This window comes from Gopherus flavomarginatus, chromosome 17 (assembly GCF_025201925.1).
Source record: "Gopherus flavomarginatus isolate rGopFla2 chromosome 17, rGopFla2.mat.asm, whole genome shotgun sequence".
Lineage (NCBI taxonomy): Eukaryota > Metazoa > Chordata > Testudines > Testudinidae > Gopherus > Gopherus flavomarginatus.
The window spans coordinates 11,511,802-11,528,485 of record NC_066633.1 but is presented as its reverse complement, the minus strand read 5'-3'; the positions used below and the strand labels follow the sequence as shown (position 1 = coordinate 11,528,485).

The following is a 16,684-nucleotide window of genomic DNA, read 5'->3' as shown; positions in this document are numbered from 1 at the left end:
ACAAAGTTTATAACAGTATCCAGGCGAGTGTGAATGTATTTGTTCTGGCACTTTCCTCGGAAAGGCTTTTAAGTTTGGCAGAGGGTTTTCACCGTCCAGTTCACTGTTTGAAGGAGCCACCGTACTTCAAGGGACACTCTGTAATCAGTCCGGCTCACACAGAAATGTTTTTTAACAAAGAGATTGTCTTTGCCAGATTTGCAGTGGCAGCAGCCGTCTCTAGCTCAGCCCCTGGTCTGGGAGGTGCAGAGAGCCTCGGTAACTAGCACTCTCGAGTAAGCAAGGAATCTCAGGTTTCAGCGAAACACTTTATTTAACCATCAGCAACATGGGGGATGCTACCGGATTCAGTGTCTTACTCAGAGAAGCTCCAGGCTCTTTCCATTGCCATGTCTCTCTCTCCAGCTTCCTTCCTGTGAGCTAGTAGAAAGCCCAAAAGACGGTAGTGGGTCCCACTGACACACACAGCTAAGGGACTAAGCGGAACGGAGCCTTGGGCCTAGGAAAGACAGCTGTGTTTGTCAGGGCGAGTGAGTCCAGATGGGGCAGGAAAGAAGTGTTGGGTTTGAGCTCACGAGGGCTTCAACTGGTAGGGAGTGCAGAAGAGAAACGTACCGCACAGCAACACCCAGGCTCTGGCTGTTCCAGTCCACCCCCGCTCCCCTAGAGCTGCACCTGAGGTCTTCGCCACAGTCCTGCCTGACCGCCAGTGAAAGATGACTTCTGCTTGGCAATTTTTGCTGACCCTCTGGGTGGTCGCCAACTGCCGCCTTCAGGACTGTGCAGTTCCCTAGCCCAGGGTCATTGTCAGACCCCTCTGATCTTTTAATATTTGCAAATTAAAAACAGAGGAGTTTTTGAATGAATAAAAAGCTTTGGTTGATTAATAAAGAGCCTGTTTAATCTTCTCTTTTGTAACAGTGTACGTTTTCCCTTGTGGACAGGCAAGTCTGTTCCTGGAGCCAGACATTCCCTGCAGGGCTGTTTGAGAACTCAGCAACAGTGTATTTTCTCCCTGAGGGGCAATGTCTTCCAGTGGAGAGGATACGAGGCTGGAACTGGTGAGACCTGGGTGCTAATCGTGCCACAACTCTTGACTCTTGAGTGGCTTTGGGCAAGTCACGTAGACCAAACTTTTCAAACGTGGCCAATGATTTTGGGACCCTGACTTTGAAATGCCTTCAGCCTTGTTTTCAGAAGTGCTGAGCATCCACCCCTCCAGCGGAAAGCCACGGGAACTGCAGCTTTTCAGCATCTCTGAAAATAAGACAGAAGGCATCTCACCTGAGAAAACGTTGGCCTTAACCTCTCTGTGCCTCAGTTTCCCATCTGTAAAATGGGGTTGACACCTACCCAGTCTTGTAAAGTGCTTTGAGATCTACATATAAAATGCTGTCAGAGCGCTGACTAAGTATTATGTGACTTATTTATTATTAGTGAATCGATTTTGCACGGTCTCCAGAAAATGAAACACGAACCATGAGTAACGGGGAAAACACTTCCTCCTGGTTTTGGAATATTCAGTTTATTTCCCCAAGTCATGACCTTTTAAAAAAAATATCTGGGTCATTATTAAAAAACAACAACGGCAACTGATGTATTTGTTTTTGTGATGTTTTCTGCTCAACATTTCCCGAAATGTTCCTGGACTAAAGAGAGAAGAGTGGTGCAGCTGTGACGTTTGAAAAAACAACCAGTACTAGAGTCTAAGGTGCATGGCCAGCCTCTGATAACTTGCTTTCTGGCACTAGATGTTATCTGTCACTGTCAGTGTTGCATAGATTAAAATGCGGGATCTGTACTTTTCTTTTGTTTTATTTTTCCATTTGTGTGATAACTCTTGCCGTTTTATGTCACCTTTCCCTGTAGCTCTGGGTCTTGTCTGGGCTTGGCTGTTTCCTCCAGAAGGAAAAAAAAATTGCAATTCTGGGGGCAAAGTCTGACCAATAATAATAAGTTTCCATCATACAAGGCAGAAGGAGAGGGAGACGTGATGGTTTTTTCCTCTTGACTAGTCATTTAATTACAATGATCTGTAGCACAGGCAAAAGCAGCTATATACAGCTATTCCCTTGTGAGGGGTTATAGCCAAACTTGTGATTTCGTTTTTGATGGCCTATGCGAACTGTTTTAGTGCTGGCACACTATTCCACAAATCTCCCATGGGCCATATTCTGAACAGGGCTCAGTACTTTCATTGAGCTTCATTAGAAGGTGCAGCCTCCCAGGGTCTGGCCCTGCCTTTTCTGCAGATAGAACTGATGTCCAGGTGTGCTGGTCTTGAGGACATGGCATCCTGCAGCTTGTTAATCAGTTGAAGAAGCAGAGGACAAAGAAATGGCCCCAATACTCTGCTGATTTAAATGGGTGAAGCTGCATAGGCATCAGTGGAATTGCACCCGTTTACACCAGAGGAGAATTTGGTCCAGGGCAGAAAACGAGTAGAGCTCCCATTCCATGGAACAGGCGTATTCAGCGTCAGATGAAATGTTTCAACGTGAGAGCAGGGCAAGGAGAGTTGGCTGGTTGCCCATTGCAGTCAGCATGTTGAGTTCACCCTGGAATGTCTGTGAGCAAATCTGCACTGACACAAATTGTGTTTTGCCCTGCATGTCACCTGAGTGGAGATTAAGGAGATAGCTTCAATCCTAGACCCCGGGAAAACTGCCTTTCCAATGGTGTGTGATGCAGCCTTCAACGCCCAGTAATCCTTGAGACATTCAAAGCTGCCATCTACACATAGATTCAGAATTCTATAGGTGCCACCATAGATACACCTGGGTCGTTGTGATAGCATCTGGGACTGGGTGAACCAGCTAGCCAGCCACTGGATAAGGAGTAAAGCTGTGTGTGGATTGCAAAGCACAGTCTGCGGGACCAACAGAACAGACAGCGGTAGCCTGGGGTGAGGCCTGAGCTGTGAGAGGATAATTGTCTCTTAAAGAGATCCACAGATGGCAAACAGGGGAGAACCACTTGGTTTCGTTAGGAAAGGTCAAACCTGGGGGAGGCGCAATTAGCAGGTAAAAGCAGAATGACCTGGAGGATGAAGAAGGATTGATTCACCTCTGCTTCCTTGTCAGCCCCTGCTCTGATCTGCAGGAGTTGTCCATTCTCTCCCTCCCTGCTGCTAAGGAAATCAGAAGTCCCAAGTCCTTTTGATTCCATTTTTTTAAAAGTTGGTTTTAGCAATGGAGCAGGGAATTCGTTTTCGCATGTAGGTCAGTTTTAAGAAGCCAGTTATAACCTGCCTCCGCCTGAGCTGGCTACACAAATGACCCTAGAGCAGTGACTGCTTCACTGTTTGCCTGCTGAGATTTCCTACCCTAGTGAGGACCTTACAAGGCAAGGGGGCAGGGAGAGAGGGGGCCTGCAGAGGTAATTTGCATAGAGAGACATTGGTCAAACTAAGCCAAAGCCATAAGGAAATCCCCTTTCTGAATGTAGTGAAGGTGAAATTCACCCCAGTGCCCAGGGCTCCCGCAAGACACTTAAAGGTCTTTAGGCTCGATTTCAACGGAGTTAGGAGCTTAAATACCATTGAGGGTCTGGGCCTTGGGGTCTTTATGTGGGGTTAAAGTGATGAATAAAGTCTTGCCTGGGCCTTCCACAGTAGGATGAATTTCACCCTTAAGAGACTGTCATTGTGTGAGTGTTAGGGCATTTTTGAGGACCTGATTCTGACTCATTGAAGCTTTGTCATTGATTTCAGAGACTACCAGATCCAGCCCCACCTGGACTTAGCAAAGCTTCCATTTCCTTCTCTCTCTCTCTTTCTGTTCCTGAGAGCGTCTGTCTGCCCCTTACTCTGTGTCCTCACCTGCAGTCAGCTGAGCTCTTGGCTAAGAAACAACAGCTTCTGCAAAGAGCCCCATTAGTAAAGCCCAGGCCCTGTGTGTGTGTCTGCACTGGTGTCACTCCCTTCCGTTTGGCTTGCATGCCCCTAATTGCCTTGTCTTTTAATCTTGAGCTCAATTCAAAAACAGAACAAAAACCCCAGAACGTTGTGACATTTGAAATAAACGTTTAATGGCAGTAACAAAGCGCACGTGGTCTGTGGTGCACTGCAAAGCCGGGTACGTGAACTATGGAGAGAGTCTCTACCTAGGAACATACCCGCTGTACACATACAAAGAACAGACTAAAGAGGAAGGCGTGAACTGGCCCCACTGAAGTCAATGGAAAAATTCCCTTTGGCTCCAATGGGGCCAGGATTTCACCCAAAACGAGGAGCCCTTGTATTGTCCAGGCTTCTTGTTCTGTAACTGTTGCCATTAGCTATGTAGTTAGGTTGAGCCAGGCCCTGGGAATCTGTTTGTCCCTCAGGTTTATTGGTTTGGGGCAGGATTCTTCTACCTCCACTTTGGACCCAAGTATGATTCCTATAAACATGCTGATCAGCCTTTTATGCCACACCCGGCTACTGGTGGGACTCTCCAGGCAGTCTGGTGTTCTCCATAACAAGTAAAAGGCATCACAATCTGGCCCTGCGGAGACGCACCTTACTCCACAACTATCCCACTGAATTCAGTTTGGCTTAAAGCCCGGTCTGCAGGATGACATGGAGGTTCTGCTGTGAGCTTGTCTCGTAATGAGCTCCATGAAAGGCCAGCATCTCCATCAACTTCCTCCCATGCTGGAAAATCCCTGGGACTCCCCCCTGGAGTAAGGCTCTACTTGGCCTGAGGAGGGTGACAGAAATGACCAACATTTGTTTGAAATCTTGGCTGTGACGGGCACTGGCTTGCCTTGCCAGCAGCCTGCTTCACCCAGCTCCATTGTTGGGCCTGGCAGTTGGTAAGAGGGAGCTGCTGCCAGGGTTGTCTGGTTCCCAGGGGTGATTCAGGGGAGTGGTGCAGCTGCATGTGGTGGAAGACACTTTGTTGCTGAAGGAGCCTGGAAGAATGCTGGGAACTGGACACCGCCAGGGAGGGACGTTCCAGCTCTTTACACGGCGAGGTGAAGGATGGAACGTGGAGAGAGGACCTAGTTCGCAACACCCTCTTTGAGGAAACCCCTTTGGGACATGAAAGGACAGGTAAAGGCAACCCCAGGAAACCTCCCAAAGGGCAAGCCAGGGTGGTTTGTGTAGCACAAGCCCCACAGGCGCCAACTTTTCATTGTGCCTGGGGGGGGGCTCGATCCCTGGTTTTGCCCCACCTCCACTTCACCCCTTCCATCAATGCCACACACCCACACCTGCTCCACCCCCACCGCGCCTCTTCCCATCCCTGCCCCCTCCCCCAAGCATGCTGCATCCTCGCTGCTCCCCCTTCCCCCCCAGACTCCTACATGCCATGAAACAGCTGATTGCAGTGGGCGGGAGGCGCAGGGAGGGAGGTGGAGGTACTGCTGGCGAGCGGGAAGCACTGGGGGGAAGGGAAGGTGCTGATAGGGGGGCTGCCAGTGGGTGCTCAGCACCCACCATTTTTTCCCCAGGGGTGCTTCAGCCCCGGAGCACTCACGGCGTCAGCGCCTATGACAAGCCCAACACAAGGTTTTCCAGGACAACGAGCTAAACAGGGTCCGCTGAGGATCAGGCCATAGATGGCGCCAGATGTCCGAGGGAAGTGAGCCTCTCCAAATAAGAAACATACACTGCTTATATATGACAGGCCATTGGTCTCTCCAGGCTGGGGACTTGACCATGTGCTTGGCAATACATTGGGTGTGGGCAGCCATATTAGGTCAGTAGAGAGACCCTAAAAGAATGAGTCCCTGTAAATTCTCCCCATTCATACATTAATCAGGCTGGTTGCTCATCCAGCTGCATCAGTTTCTTTCTGTACCTCGTGCTCAAACTCCTTTGACGTCACCTGGCTCCTGGGTCGCCAACTATTTGCGAAAATCAAAACCACTGCCCTGCCCCCTGCCATGCCCCTTTTCTGAGGCCACACCCCCACTCACGCCATCCCCCTCCCGCTGTCACTCGCTCTTCCCCACCCTCACTCACTCATTTTCACCGGGCTGAGGCAGGGGGTTGAGGGGTGGGGTAGTGAGGCTCCGGCTGTGGGTGTGGGTTACAGGGTGGGGCCAGGTTTTGGGGTGCAGGAGCGGGCTCCAGGCGGGTTAGGGGATTGGGGTGCAGGAGGAGGTGTGGGCTTTTGGCGGCGCTTTCTTCAGACAGCTCCCAGAAAGCTGCTGGCATCTCCCTCCAGCTCCTAAGCAGAGGCGCGATCACGTGTCTCTGTGCGCTGCCCGTGCCTGCAGGCACCGCCCCCTCAGCTCCCATGGGCTGTGGTTCCTGGCCAATGGGAGCAGCTGAGCTGGTGCTGGGGGCTCGGTCAGCGCACAGAGCCCCTGTGGCCGTCCCTCTGCCTAGGAGACAGAGGGAGATGCCGTCAGCTTCCTGGGAGTCACGCGGAGCCGGGTAGGAAGCCTACCTGTGCCACCAACTGGACTTTTAATGGCCCGGTCAGTGGTGCTGACCAGAGCCACCAGGGTCCCTTTTCTACTGGAATTTCTGATCGAAAACCGGACACCTGGCAACCCTAGGCTCCTTCCATTCCTTTGGTCTGATTGGGCGTCACCATAACCTTAAATCTCCAGTGGGTTCTTTTGCTGGTTTCCTCACCACAACTGCTGAGGAAAGCCTGTAACCCGAAGGTTTAGTGTTCCCTTCAGGGGTTCCTCTCCAGCCTTTACCTCTCGAGCCCTGCACGCGGGGGCTGGGACCACACGTTTGACTCCCAGGCTGTACATGTGGGTGTAACAAGCACGGTGGCTCCTCACTGAGCCTTCGCTGCCTACCAATGCCTGCTAACCGCTCTGGCTCAGCGAGGCTGCCGGGAGTTGGCAGCTGGAAGGTGCGAGTTAGTTCACGTCTCTGAAGTGAGCAGGGTAGGACTGCGGGTGCACAAGCTCGTTCCAGGCAGGAATGTGGCATTTACATTCTCAGCCTGGAGAAAATTGAGGCTGGAGGGAGGGAGTTTGCTGTGGTTTTTATTCTATTTTAATCCTGTTATTATTCTTCTGCTTTTCATATGGTCCTGTGAGATTAATGCTGGGGCTCACCTGCCGAGTTTACCCTGCCCATGTGCTGGGGGTTACGCTCTGTGCCCCTTCCAGCCCTCTGTGGATGGAGATGGAGACACGATGGCTTTAGCCCACCAGGCTCCTTTTGTTTCTCTGGGACCCTGAAGGGGCATCAGACTGGGGTAATGCTTTGTCTTGAGGCTGGATTCAAACAGGCCTAGAAGGGAAAGGGACGAGTTCTCTCCCGCCCCCTGAGCCACCCACTGCCTAGTCCTTTTGGGTGGCACATCACTCTGCCACAGCCCGCTGACTCCATTTGTGACGTGCGGCGTGACTCGGTGTCAGTACGGGTCTCGCTGTCTGGCCCTTTCGTTGCTCTTCTCTGGCCTTCCTCCCATGTAGCCCACAAACCAATGCAGCAGTTCAGGGGCAGCCTCGCCTAAAACTGGCTCATGTCCATATTCGAACCAACACTGTGCTGCCTTGTAGCTGTCCTGTGAACTCAGGCCACAAGGGGGAGGGAGTGGGGATTCGGGGTGCTGGGCATTAAGAGACAGGCACAATTTTTTCAGTTAGGGCAATGCTTTATCCTGCTGAGTGGAGTGGAGAGTCCTGATGTATTTGTTAATACAACTGACCATCATGTCAGTGCAGATTTGAGATCCCAGCAGTGACAAAAAGCATCTCTCTGCCAGTATTTTTCCAACCACCAAAAAGTACACAGCAGTGCCCTTACAAGGCTGAATACTACCCTGCAGCCATTCCATCTCCCTGCCAAAGCGGAATCCCCAGGGCACCTTAAGGCCACCAACCAATACATCTGCCTGCAGAATTCAGTTCAGCTCCACTTACAACCTGGCAGGACCACCAGCTGGGGAGGACTGGTGAGATCCACGCTTAAGAAATGGACTGAGACAGATGCTCTTGTCCGGTTCGAGGAGGCCAGCAGAGTACGGGTGGGAGTTATGCGTCATCTTTCACGTGTGGATTAGATACATGCGCTGGCCACGTCTGCAGGGCATTGTGCTCAGGCATGTGGCAGGGAGGCCGTGCCCTGGCCTCCTTTCTGACCGGAGACCAATCACAGGCGTGTCCTTTGGCAGACTGATATACTGTGTTTAGGTTAGAAGGCCCTTTGGCCCAGGGCCCCTCCCCTTGGCAGGCTTTGGAGCTGATCTGAACGGTTGCCGTTTCCCTGGGTGCTTCCACTGGTCACGGTTTGGTGGTTAAAGCATGGGGCTGGCAATTCTACCATGGCGCTAGTGTAGGCTGCTTGTGTGCCTCCATACTCCGCCCCCCCCCGTGTAAAATGGGGGACAGTGGTGTCACGGGGCTACATTCAGGAGTGTTTGCAGAAGCGCCCGAGATGGAGGACACAGTGGGACTGCCCAGGGCTTGCCAGCCTGTAGTCCACTGATGATTGTTTATATTCTTTCATGCTGGTGCTCTTAGCTTCTGTTCCATGTTCCTGGTGTCCAGCCCAAGATCCTGCTGCATTTCATGAACCTTCTACACATCCTCCACCCAACCTTACTGCTTCTCTTCCAGCTCCTCTTCCTGGGATGAGCAGGTAACGGTCGACCATGTCTTATCCCAGGGCCACCCAGAGGATTCCGGGGGCCTGGGGTCTTCATTGACAGGTCCTGCTTTGACGGTAATTTGCCAGCAGGGGGTCGTTCCACCCCGGAGCGGAAGGACCCCCCCGCAGGTGAAGACCAGGAGCAGAAGAAGCTCCAGGGGCCTGGGCCCTGCAAGAGTTTTTGGGGGCCCCCAGAGCAAGTGAAGGACCCCGCTCCAGGGGCCCCGAAAAACTCTTGGGGGGCCCCTGTGGGGCCCGGGGCCTGGAGCAAATTGCCTCTCTTACCCCCCCCCCCCGGGCGGCCGTGTCTTATCCATTTTTTCCCCATGGTAGCTGTTCTTTGCCAAGATAGCTTCTAATCTGCCCCATATGCTCTGCCCAATGGGTGCATACTTCCCATTGCACTGAGCGTGAGTGCAGCCTTTTCACTCCGTACTCCTTCCCCACCTTGTTCCAATCTCCAGCCATTGTTTCCTGGAAACCCTCTGCTTAGCATGTGCAGTAAAGTGCTGTCATTCTCGATTTGGCCTGCAACTGGTGATGATGTTTGATTTTAATGTCTTGTAATTGTATCTTCCAGAATCTAATTGTGCTTTCCCCATCTCTCCTCTCCACCCCCCAACCATTATATCTGTTTGAGCATGGATAGATAAAGAAGGGGTCACTGGGCTGCATGCATGGATTAGGCTTTTGACATCCTACGAAATTGCTTTTGCAATTTTGATCTGCCAAGTCTTCTGGAAATAAGCCCTGAAAGTCTTGTGCAAATCCTTTGGTGCCGCACATCTTGATTTCTTTTCTATCTTAACAATGTGACTAGTTATTGTTGGGAGTCCAGAGAAGACGGCTTAGTGGTGCAGGCTTCAGGCTTTAAACAAGTAGGCTGTCTACACTGAAACCTCGCACTAGTCCAGCTCCATTTCTGGGACCCTCAGTGTAGACCGGCCACTGGCATTTCTACCACATTGTCCAACACTATTCAGTGCAGTATCAGGTGTGGAAGTGTCATAGAAGACAGCATGGTCAGTGAATAAAGCACTCAATTATGGGACAGTGCACAGGGGTCTTATTCCTCGATTACTGACTCACTATGTCACCCTGGGCAAGTCACTACCTCTCTCTGCCCCAACAACCGTTGTCATGTCTAGTCAGATTGTAAATTCTGTCTCTCGCTACGTATATTATCAACCCTCTGCTCTGCAGAGTGGTAGCTGATGTCTAGGTGCTTCAGAAGGAGAAATTAGTGGGGTGTAAACTGTTTTCTTTATTCTCTATACACCAGTCCTGGAACGGGGTGGTCACAAATGGCATGCAGCCAATTCTCTCGTTCAGTAAGCTCAGCCCATGCAACACCCTGTTCCTCAGAAGAACTCGGCCCCAAGAACAGACTCTACTTAGATTAAGGCAGAGAACAAACTTCCCTGCTGCCTGCTGCAGCTCCCCCAAAGAATTTACAAAACTGACAGCGATGGAGCTCTTCTTCAGACTGAACAGTGCTTGCATGCTAAGAAAAATGACTTGTAAGACTATGTGTAACAGTGCCACCTGCTGACCCCTGCCATCCCAATATTGCAATGCCTAGCACAAAGGGGCACAGGCTGTGCCTCTGGGTGCTATTGAAATATAAACCATGAATAATAAGAAAACGCCAGTGCCCTATCTACATTAGCAATGGGGGATTTGCACTGCGATGCGGCACTGACGGGAGGTTTCCTGCCAATGGTTAATGTAGCTAAAACCACAGATCTCCTGCGAGCACAGGGTCAAATCCCAATGGATTTGCATTCCTCCCAGGTACATAAACAGAGTTCCCTGCAGTGTGCTGGGGGGGTGAAGGGGACCTTTCTGATGAGACCTGGACAATAAAGGTTCTTTATGGTCACCGAGGAGGGATTTTTCAAAGGTGCTGAGCCCTGGCCTAACTCTGCTCCTGCTGTAAGCACTGGTAAAGCTCTCATTGATGTCAGTGGGAACAGAGTTACACCAGTGTCAAGCAGTTTGGAAGACTTCACCCTGCGGATCCTACAGCACCTCTAACCCAAGCAGAGGTTTGCCCTGGTGTCCCCAGCCACAAAAGCCCCAACTCTGACCTGTGCAACATTCACTGGCTGCAGGAGATGCAGACCTGGCTGCATTTTGGGGAGGCTTTATGCAGCGAGTTTGTCAATTATTTTGACTGGGGACACAGGCACGGACCTGATTCCTGGTGACGAAAGAGTTAAATCCAGCACAGCCTTCCCCTCTCATTGCTCAGGGGCAGAGCTAGAAGAGAGGATGCTGGGATGGCAGAGAAGGGTGGCAAAAACAGGCTTACTCCTATTTCCTAATGGAGTTGGGCTTGACTTCTGCTTACTAATAATATCCCTTGTGGACAAGTCCTTAGTGACTACCCCTGTGTCTCCTTTCTGCTGTGCGCTGCCCCCAGCTGATGAGCACTGGGGGTTCCCTTGGCAGAGAAGGAGCTATATCGATATGAATAGATTAGAAAACAGCTCCTGCCGGGCTGCCCAGCGGGAGACCCGTGGTTGAATGCTGGTCCTGGTTGGGGTGGGGTCTGTAGCCAGTCTCCTTAGAGACCAGTGGAGGGGAAAAGTCTGTGCATAGAAATGTTTGTGTGCAAATCAGCATGTGTGTGCGAGCCTGACTCCCTAACCACTCCTGAAAGTACTGGCTGAAGCCTTTAAACCAGTAATTCTCAACCAGGGGTCCCTAGGGGGCCTCGAGCAGGTTTTTTGGAGGGTGGGGGATCCAAGCAGGACCAGCACTAGACTTGCTGGGGCCCAGGGCAGAAAGCCAAAGCCCCACTGCATGGAGCTGAAGCCCCCTGAGCAATGTAGCTTTGTGGGGACCCCTGTGGAGTGGGGGTCCCAGGCAATTGCCCTGCTTGCTACCCCCTAATGCCGGCCCTGGCTTTTATATGCAGAAAGCCAGCTATTGTGGCACAGGTGGGCCAGGGAGGTTTTATAGCATATGGGGGGGGCTTAGAATGGAAAAGGTTGAGAACCGCTGCTCTAAACCACTTCCCTGAAGCTGATTGTCCTCTAAACTCCTTTTAGTTACACTGTGTCAGAAGCAGCCCCTTACCAGGAGCATGGCGGGGAGCAAGCAGGCAGGGAGTTGATCAGAATCTATGCACTGCAGGTGTCTCCGGAAGATTGTCCCTGGCTGACGTTAGTAGGTCCCTTATCCTGCTTGTGGACCCAGCCACTAGAGGGCAGCCTTGCTCGCCAAAGCCAGTAGGTAAAGTGAGCACAGACAGCCTGGAAGTGGGTTCTCTGTGCACCCCTTTCCTGCTGAGAGAGAGGGAGCCACTCCTGGGCACAGCCCAAAGCTGGGGCTCTGCTGAAAAGAAGCAGTCGTGAGTTGAACTCGCTCCCAACAGGGAGGGAGGTGAACAATCAAAGGGTCTGTGACCCAGGGGCCTGTATTGCCCTCAGATCCCTGGCTAATGTGGATTTTACGTGCCCTGTGCAGCCACCATCCCTGGGACGAAGCTGTGGCTACAAACCAGTTTACTTTCCAAGTAAGTAAAAATGCCCTGGGAGGGGAATGAACTCCTGGGCTTTGATTTCTCAGGCCCTGCCACCTCCCTTTGGTGTTTCCAGCAGAACTGGAAGCGCTTGCACGCGGCTGGGACCACTTTAGGAGTTTGGGCTCTGTCCTCCTACCTGGCCTTTTGCAGAAGATGGAAAGATGGTGACACTTCCCTTGCGTGAATCCCCTCGCCTGGCTAGCTCTGCTCTTCGGCTACCCCTCAGTGCTGAAAAATCCTGCTCAGTCGAACAAGATGGTTATTAATAAAAGGAAAAAGAGCCAGGTTCTGGTGTGTCTGGAGTTGCTCTCCTGATGGCCTGCAGCTGGGCTAGGAAGTAAACGGTTGCTCAGTAGCAATAGATAAGGTAATTACAGGGAATTAGCGTCCCAAGCATTTTTGAAGGTGACTGATAGAAAACAACCCAACGAAATACCAGGCAGCCTCTTAAGGCACCGGACCATCCAACTACCCCACATGCAGCAGGTTCAGACGCAGGCGTTTCTGTGACTAGGCCTTTCTAGAGTAAAAAAATCAAATTGGATGGAGTCCGTTGTCACTGGGTCACCTTCAAATTCCTCCAGTGTCCATCTGGGAAGTGTGACCTCTGCAGTGCATCAGATGTTCACCTGCTGGTGTGGTTACAGCCTCCTGCAGCTCATCTAGTCCATATCACCCAGCTCATTCTCCTGGCCCTGCTAGCTGAAGAGGAGACCAACTGCCCAGCTGCTGCATCCCTGTGCAGGAGGGCAACACCTCTGTTGCTTTGCAGACAATATTCTGTTGTGTGAAGAGGGTAGATGAAGGCAGGTTGGAGCCGGTTTGTGGGTGGAGCAGTAAATTAGAAGCACCCAGCTGACTGCTGCTGGCTGACTTGGGTGCGATACTGAGTGGAAAGAACAAAGGAATAGTTCCCACCTGGAAGTGTCTGTCCAAGAGGCTGCCATGCCATTTCGATGCATCAGGGACCTTTATGAAGCCCTGCCTGTGAGCACTAACGAGGGCACTTTCCCAGGGCTCCCGTTTGTTTCTTTAAAGACTCTTTTCCCAGGATTAACGTTACCATAGATCTCTCCATTCTTCTTTTCTTCCGTGTTTCCTTGGTACGATATCTGCTTCAGGAACTAGTGACAGGGAAATTTAACATCTCCTCTAATAAACGAAAAAGATAGCTCCCTGATAGCCTGCTACGCTGAAGTCTTGTCTACATACACAGTTGCATGGGTTGAACTTGTGTTGTGATTTGAAAACTGTTTAGTTAACCCTGCACAAAAAGCTGTGTGGACACTCTTACTTTGGTTTAAATCAGGGTTATTTGGGGGTTTAGCTTAAATTGATCAGGGACAGGATTAAACTAAATATGAAACCCGCTACTTTTAAACCAAAATGAGTGTGCACTGAGGGGTTTGAACCAATTTCATTAAGTGGCTGCAGGTTGGTGTGTAGACAAGGCCTATGATTCTGATCTGAGATTGCTCTGTGACTTGTATGCCACTCCGTGTGAGTCTGTTGGGTTGCACTGATAGAACTCGGATCAGAATTTGACCCAGAGAATGAGAAGATGGAGAGAGGCTTCCATGAGCCTGGCTGCACAGCGCAGAGAGAGGCACTGAATGCACTGCTTGGGGGCTCTTTCCTCTCTGCCTTGCCTTTTCACCTACTGGCCTTAGCAAATGAGTGATCCCTGAATCCCCTTTCTTAAGGAACTGACTGAGCAACACCTAGGAGTCCTTGTGGCACCTTAGAGACTAACAAATCGGACTCCTCCTTGTTTTTGCTGTTACAGACTAAGGGCCACCATTCTGAACCCTGAGCAACAGCTGAGTGTCTTATTCAGATGGCCCAGATAAGATCTGGAAGAGCTCAGTGGCTTATCTTTAAGAGGAGCCAAAAACCTTGCCCAGGGGTCCTTCACCTTCCACCCCCTACCCCCCGGATTATTTGTTCCCTGGCTTGAAATAATCCATATCTTCACAGACAAGGAATGCATTTCCCACCTCACCCCTTGCTCTAGTTTCTCTGGGTTTGCATTACCATTTGCAAGCTATCCACTGTGGGCTGCAGCTTGGAGGCTGGTGGGGTGGCTTTCCCCTTCCCCCCCCTTCCCAGGCCAGGCACGTCTCTGTCACCCTACGGGCGTTTCTAGTTAGGAGGCTGTGTCTGCCATTTGTGCTGAGAATCCAGCTGGCCTCCTCAAGCCGCACCAGAGATCTGCCTTGCTTTGTGTTTTCAGGGGAAGCGCCTGGTGTGCTTGGAGCTGCCTCATCCGCCGCTCCCTTTGCATCTCAGCGAACATCCAGCTGTTCTCTCCTCCTGTACATCTTTCCTTCTTGGCCTGGTTTCCCCACATCCATTCAGCTGCTTGCCCTGTGTCCTCCTCTGACCCCCTGTAGCATTCAGCCTGCATCTGCTGGCTTGAACTGGGGAGTGTTTGAGTGGTGGGGGAGCCGAACAGGCTAGTATTTCAGTGAATAATGTGGGCTTTAGGACCGGCTTCCAATCACCCCTTCCTCCAGCTCCCACCCACCGCCTCACCAGGGGAGTTGCTCAGAAAGTGCTTTTCTTCTCCCTTGCAGAAGCTGAACTTTGGAGGATTTTCCTTCATGCAGCTGTTGGTGGCTGCACTTCTTCCAAGAGCTGGTCTCGGCTCGCCCCTCCCCAAGGAGGGCACCTTCTAGCAAAGGGACATTAGCCCAGCAGCACTGGCAGCTGATTTGTTTCAGTGCTTGTCTGGGAGCAGCCAGGAATGAATGGAAAGGCTGGGGGGGAGCTGGGTCTGCAGCTGAGGGCTCTTCTCTGCTGCTCTAGAAGTAGCTAAGGAAAAGGCAGCCTGATTTCTCTGTGTGGGATCGTTCTGGCCCTGGGGGAGATTCTCAGCTCTTTTTGGGGAGTGCAGGAGGGACGAACTGGAGAAGGAACATTTTGCACGAAGGAAGCCGAGGAAGGAATCTCGCAAAGGTTTGGGGGGCCATGTCTCCAGGCAGTAGCAGGAGCAGAGGGGTTGCCTGTCTCTGTGCATTGGAGGACTCCCAAGCCATGTATCACAGAACAGGGCTCCTCCTGGGGCTTTGGTTGCTACTGGCCTCAGGCTTTGGAGAGCCCATCCCTGATTCTGGAGGGGTCACCTTGGCCTTTGTCTTTGATGTCACTGGCTCCATGTATGACGACCTGGTGCAGGTGATGGATGGAGCATCCCGGATCTTGGCGCGGACACTCAGCAGGAGCACAAAAGCCATTAGCAACTATGCGCTGATCCCCTTTCACGACCCAGGTAAGGAGGTTCCGGTTCGTGCTAATCCTGTTGAGAACAACGCATTGTGCTGACCCAAGACCCCTGGTTCTGGTCCAGGGCAATGCAGTGCAAGAAACCAGGATCCATGGTTCTGGTCCAGACAAAGTGCTGCGTTGCATTAAGCCAGAATCAATTGTTCTGGTCCAATATGAAAAATGCTATGAAATACGGGCCCCATTTGCGCAAGACATTGCATTGCACTAATTTAGGGCCATTGGTTCCAGTCAGTCTGAGCCCATTTCACTCTGGGGACTAGGTTCTGCTCCCTTCTGATCCTCAGCTTTTCAGCCTTGTTAGGCACAGGGCAAGCTGGGAGGTAAACGCTCCAAACACAGCCAGAGCAGGGTTATGCTAATATGGCTAGAAGCATTGGCACCTGACTCACTGCTTAGAAAGTATTGGTTTAACTTGGAAAAGCATCAGTCTGACCCAGACAGCCAGGGCCTGAGATGGAAGCTGCCAATTTCCTGAAGTAATTCTAACAAGCCTCCCCAAATCCTGGGGGATTCCTGCTGCAGCTGATTCTCCTCACGTTACCATTCCATTTCGATTGCTTTAGCCTCAGGTCCTTGCTTAATTCATTGCCATGCAGCTTGGATTGCAATTTCCTCCAGTCCCGGAACTGGAGCAGGGTTGGGCCAGCTCTGTACTTGGATGGGAGACCTCTGAGAGGCTGGGTGCTGCAGGACAGGGACGGGGGTATTGCTGACGCAGTAGGTGGCTCTCTGAGGATGTGTCTGTACTGCCAAAAGTGTGTCCTTAACTCAGGTCAGCTAACACAAAGTTAAAATAACAGTGAAGACAAGGCTACTTGGCTTTTATCTTGGACTAGCAGCAGAGGTGAAAGTAAGCCAGTACGCTGTGCCGGACGGTGGACCGGCTTCCCCAGGCTGGCGATTTAAAGGACCCGGGGCTCCCTGCAGCGGCCGGAGCCCCGGGCCCTTTAAATCGTCGCCTGAGCCTGTTTGCCGGAGCCCCAGGGTAGCGGCAGCAGCCAGGAGCCCCTGGGACTCTGTCAGTGATTTAAAGGGCCAGGAGCTCCACTGTGGTAGCAACGGCCAGAGCCCTGGGCCCTTTAAATTGTCCCTGGGCTCCCAGCTGTCTCTGCAGCTGGGAGCTCCAGGGGTGATTTAAAGGGCCTGGGGCTCCCAGCCACTGCAGCCGGAGTCCCGGGGCCTTTAAATCTTGATTTAAAGGGCCTGGGTATTTAAAGGCCCTGCCTCTTCCCATTGAGGCCACGCCCCCTGCGCAGGACTCGGCATACAGGTAAATCCTTTAAGTTACTTTCACCCCTGGCTAGCGGCTT

The 16,684-nt window shown here is 51.7% G+C and overlaps 1 protein-coding gene across 1 annotated transcript in view; it reads left to right on the top strand.

Moving 5' to 3' along the window:
- The first annotated feature begins 12,027 nt into the window (after positions 1 to 12,027).
- HMCN2 (hemicentin 2) overlaps positions 12,028 to 16,684 on the top strand; it is a 121,122-nt gene continuing 116,465 nt past the window's right edge. Inside the window, exons 1-2 of the mRNA XM_050926079.1 lie at positions 12,028 to 12,077; positions 14,663 to 15,357. Coding sequence (XP_050782036.1) covers positions 15,057 to 15,357 — 301 coding nt within the window. The 5' untranslated portion in view covers positions 12,028 to 12,077; positions 14,663 to 15,056. The remainder of the gene's footprint in view (positions 12,078 to 14,662; positions 15,358 to 16,684) is intronic.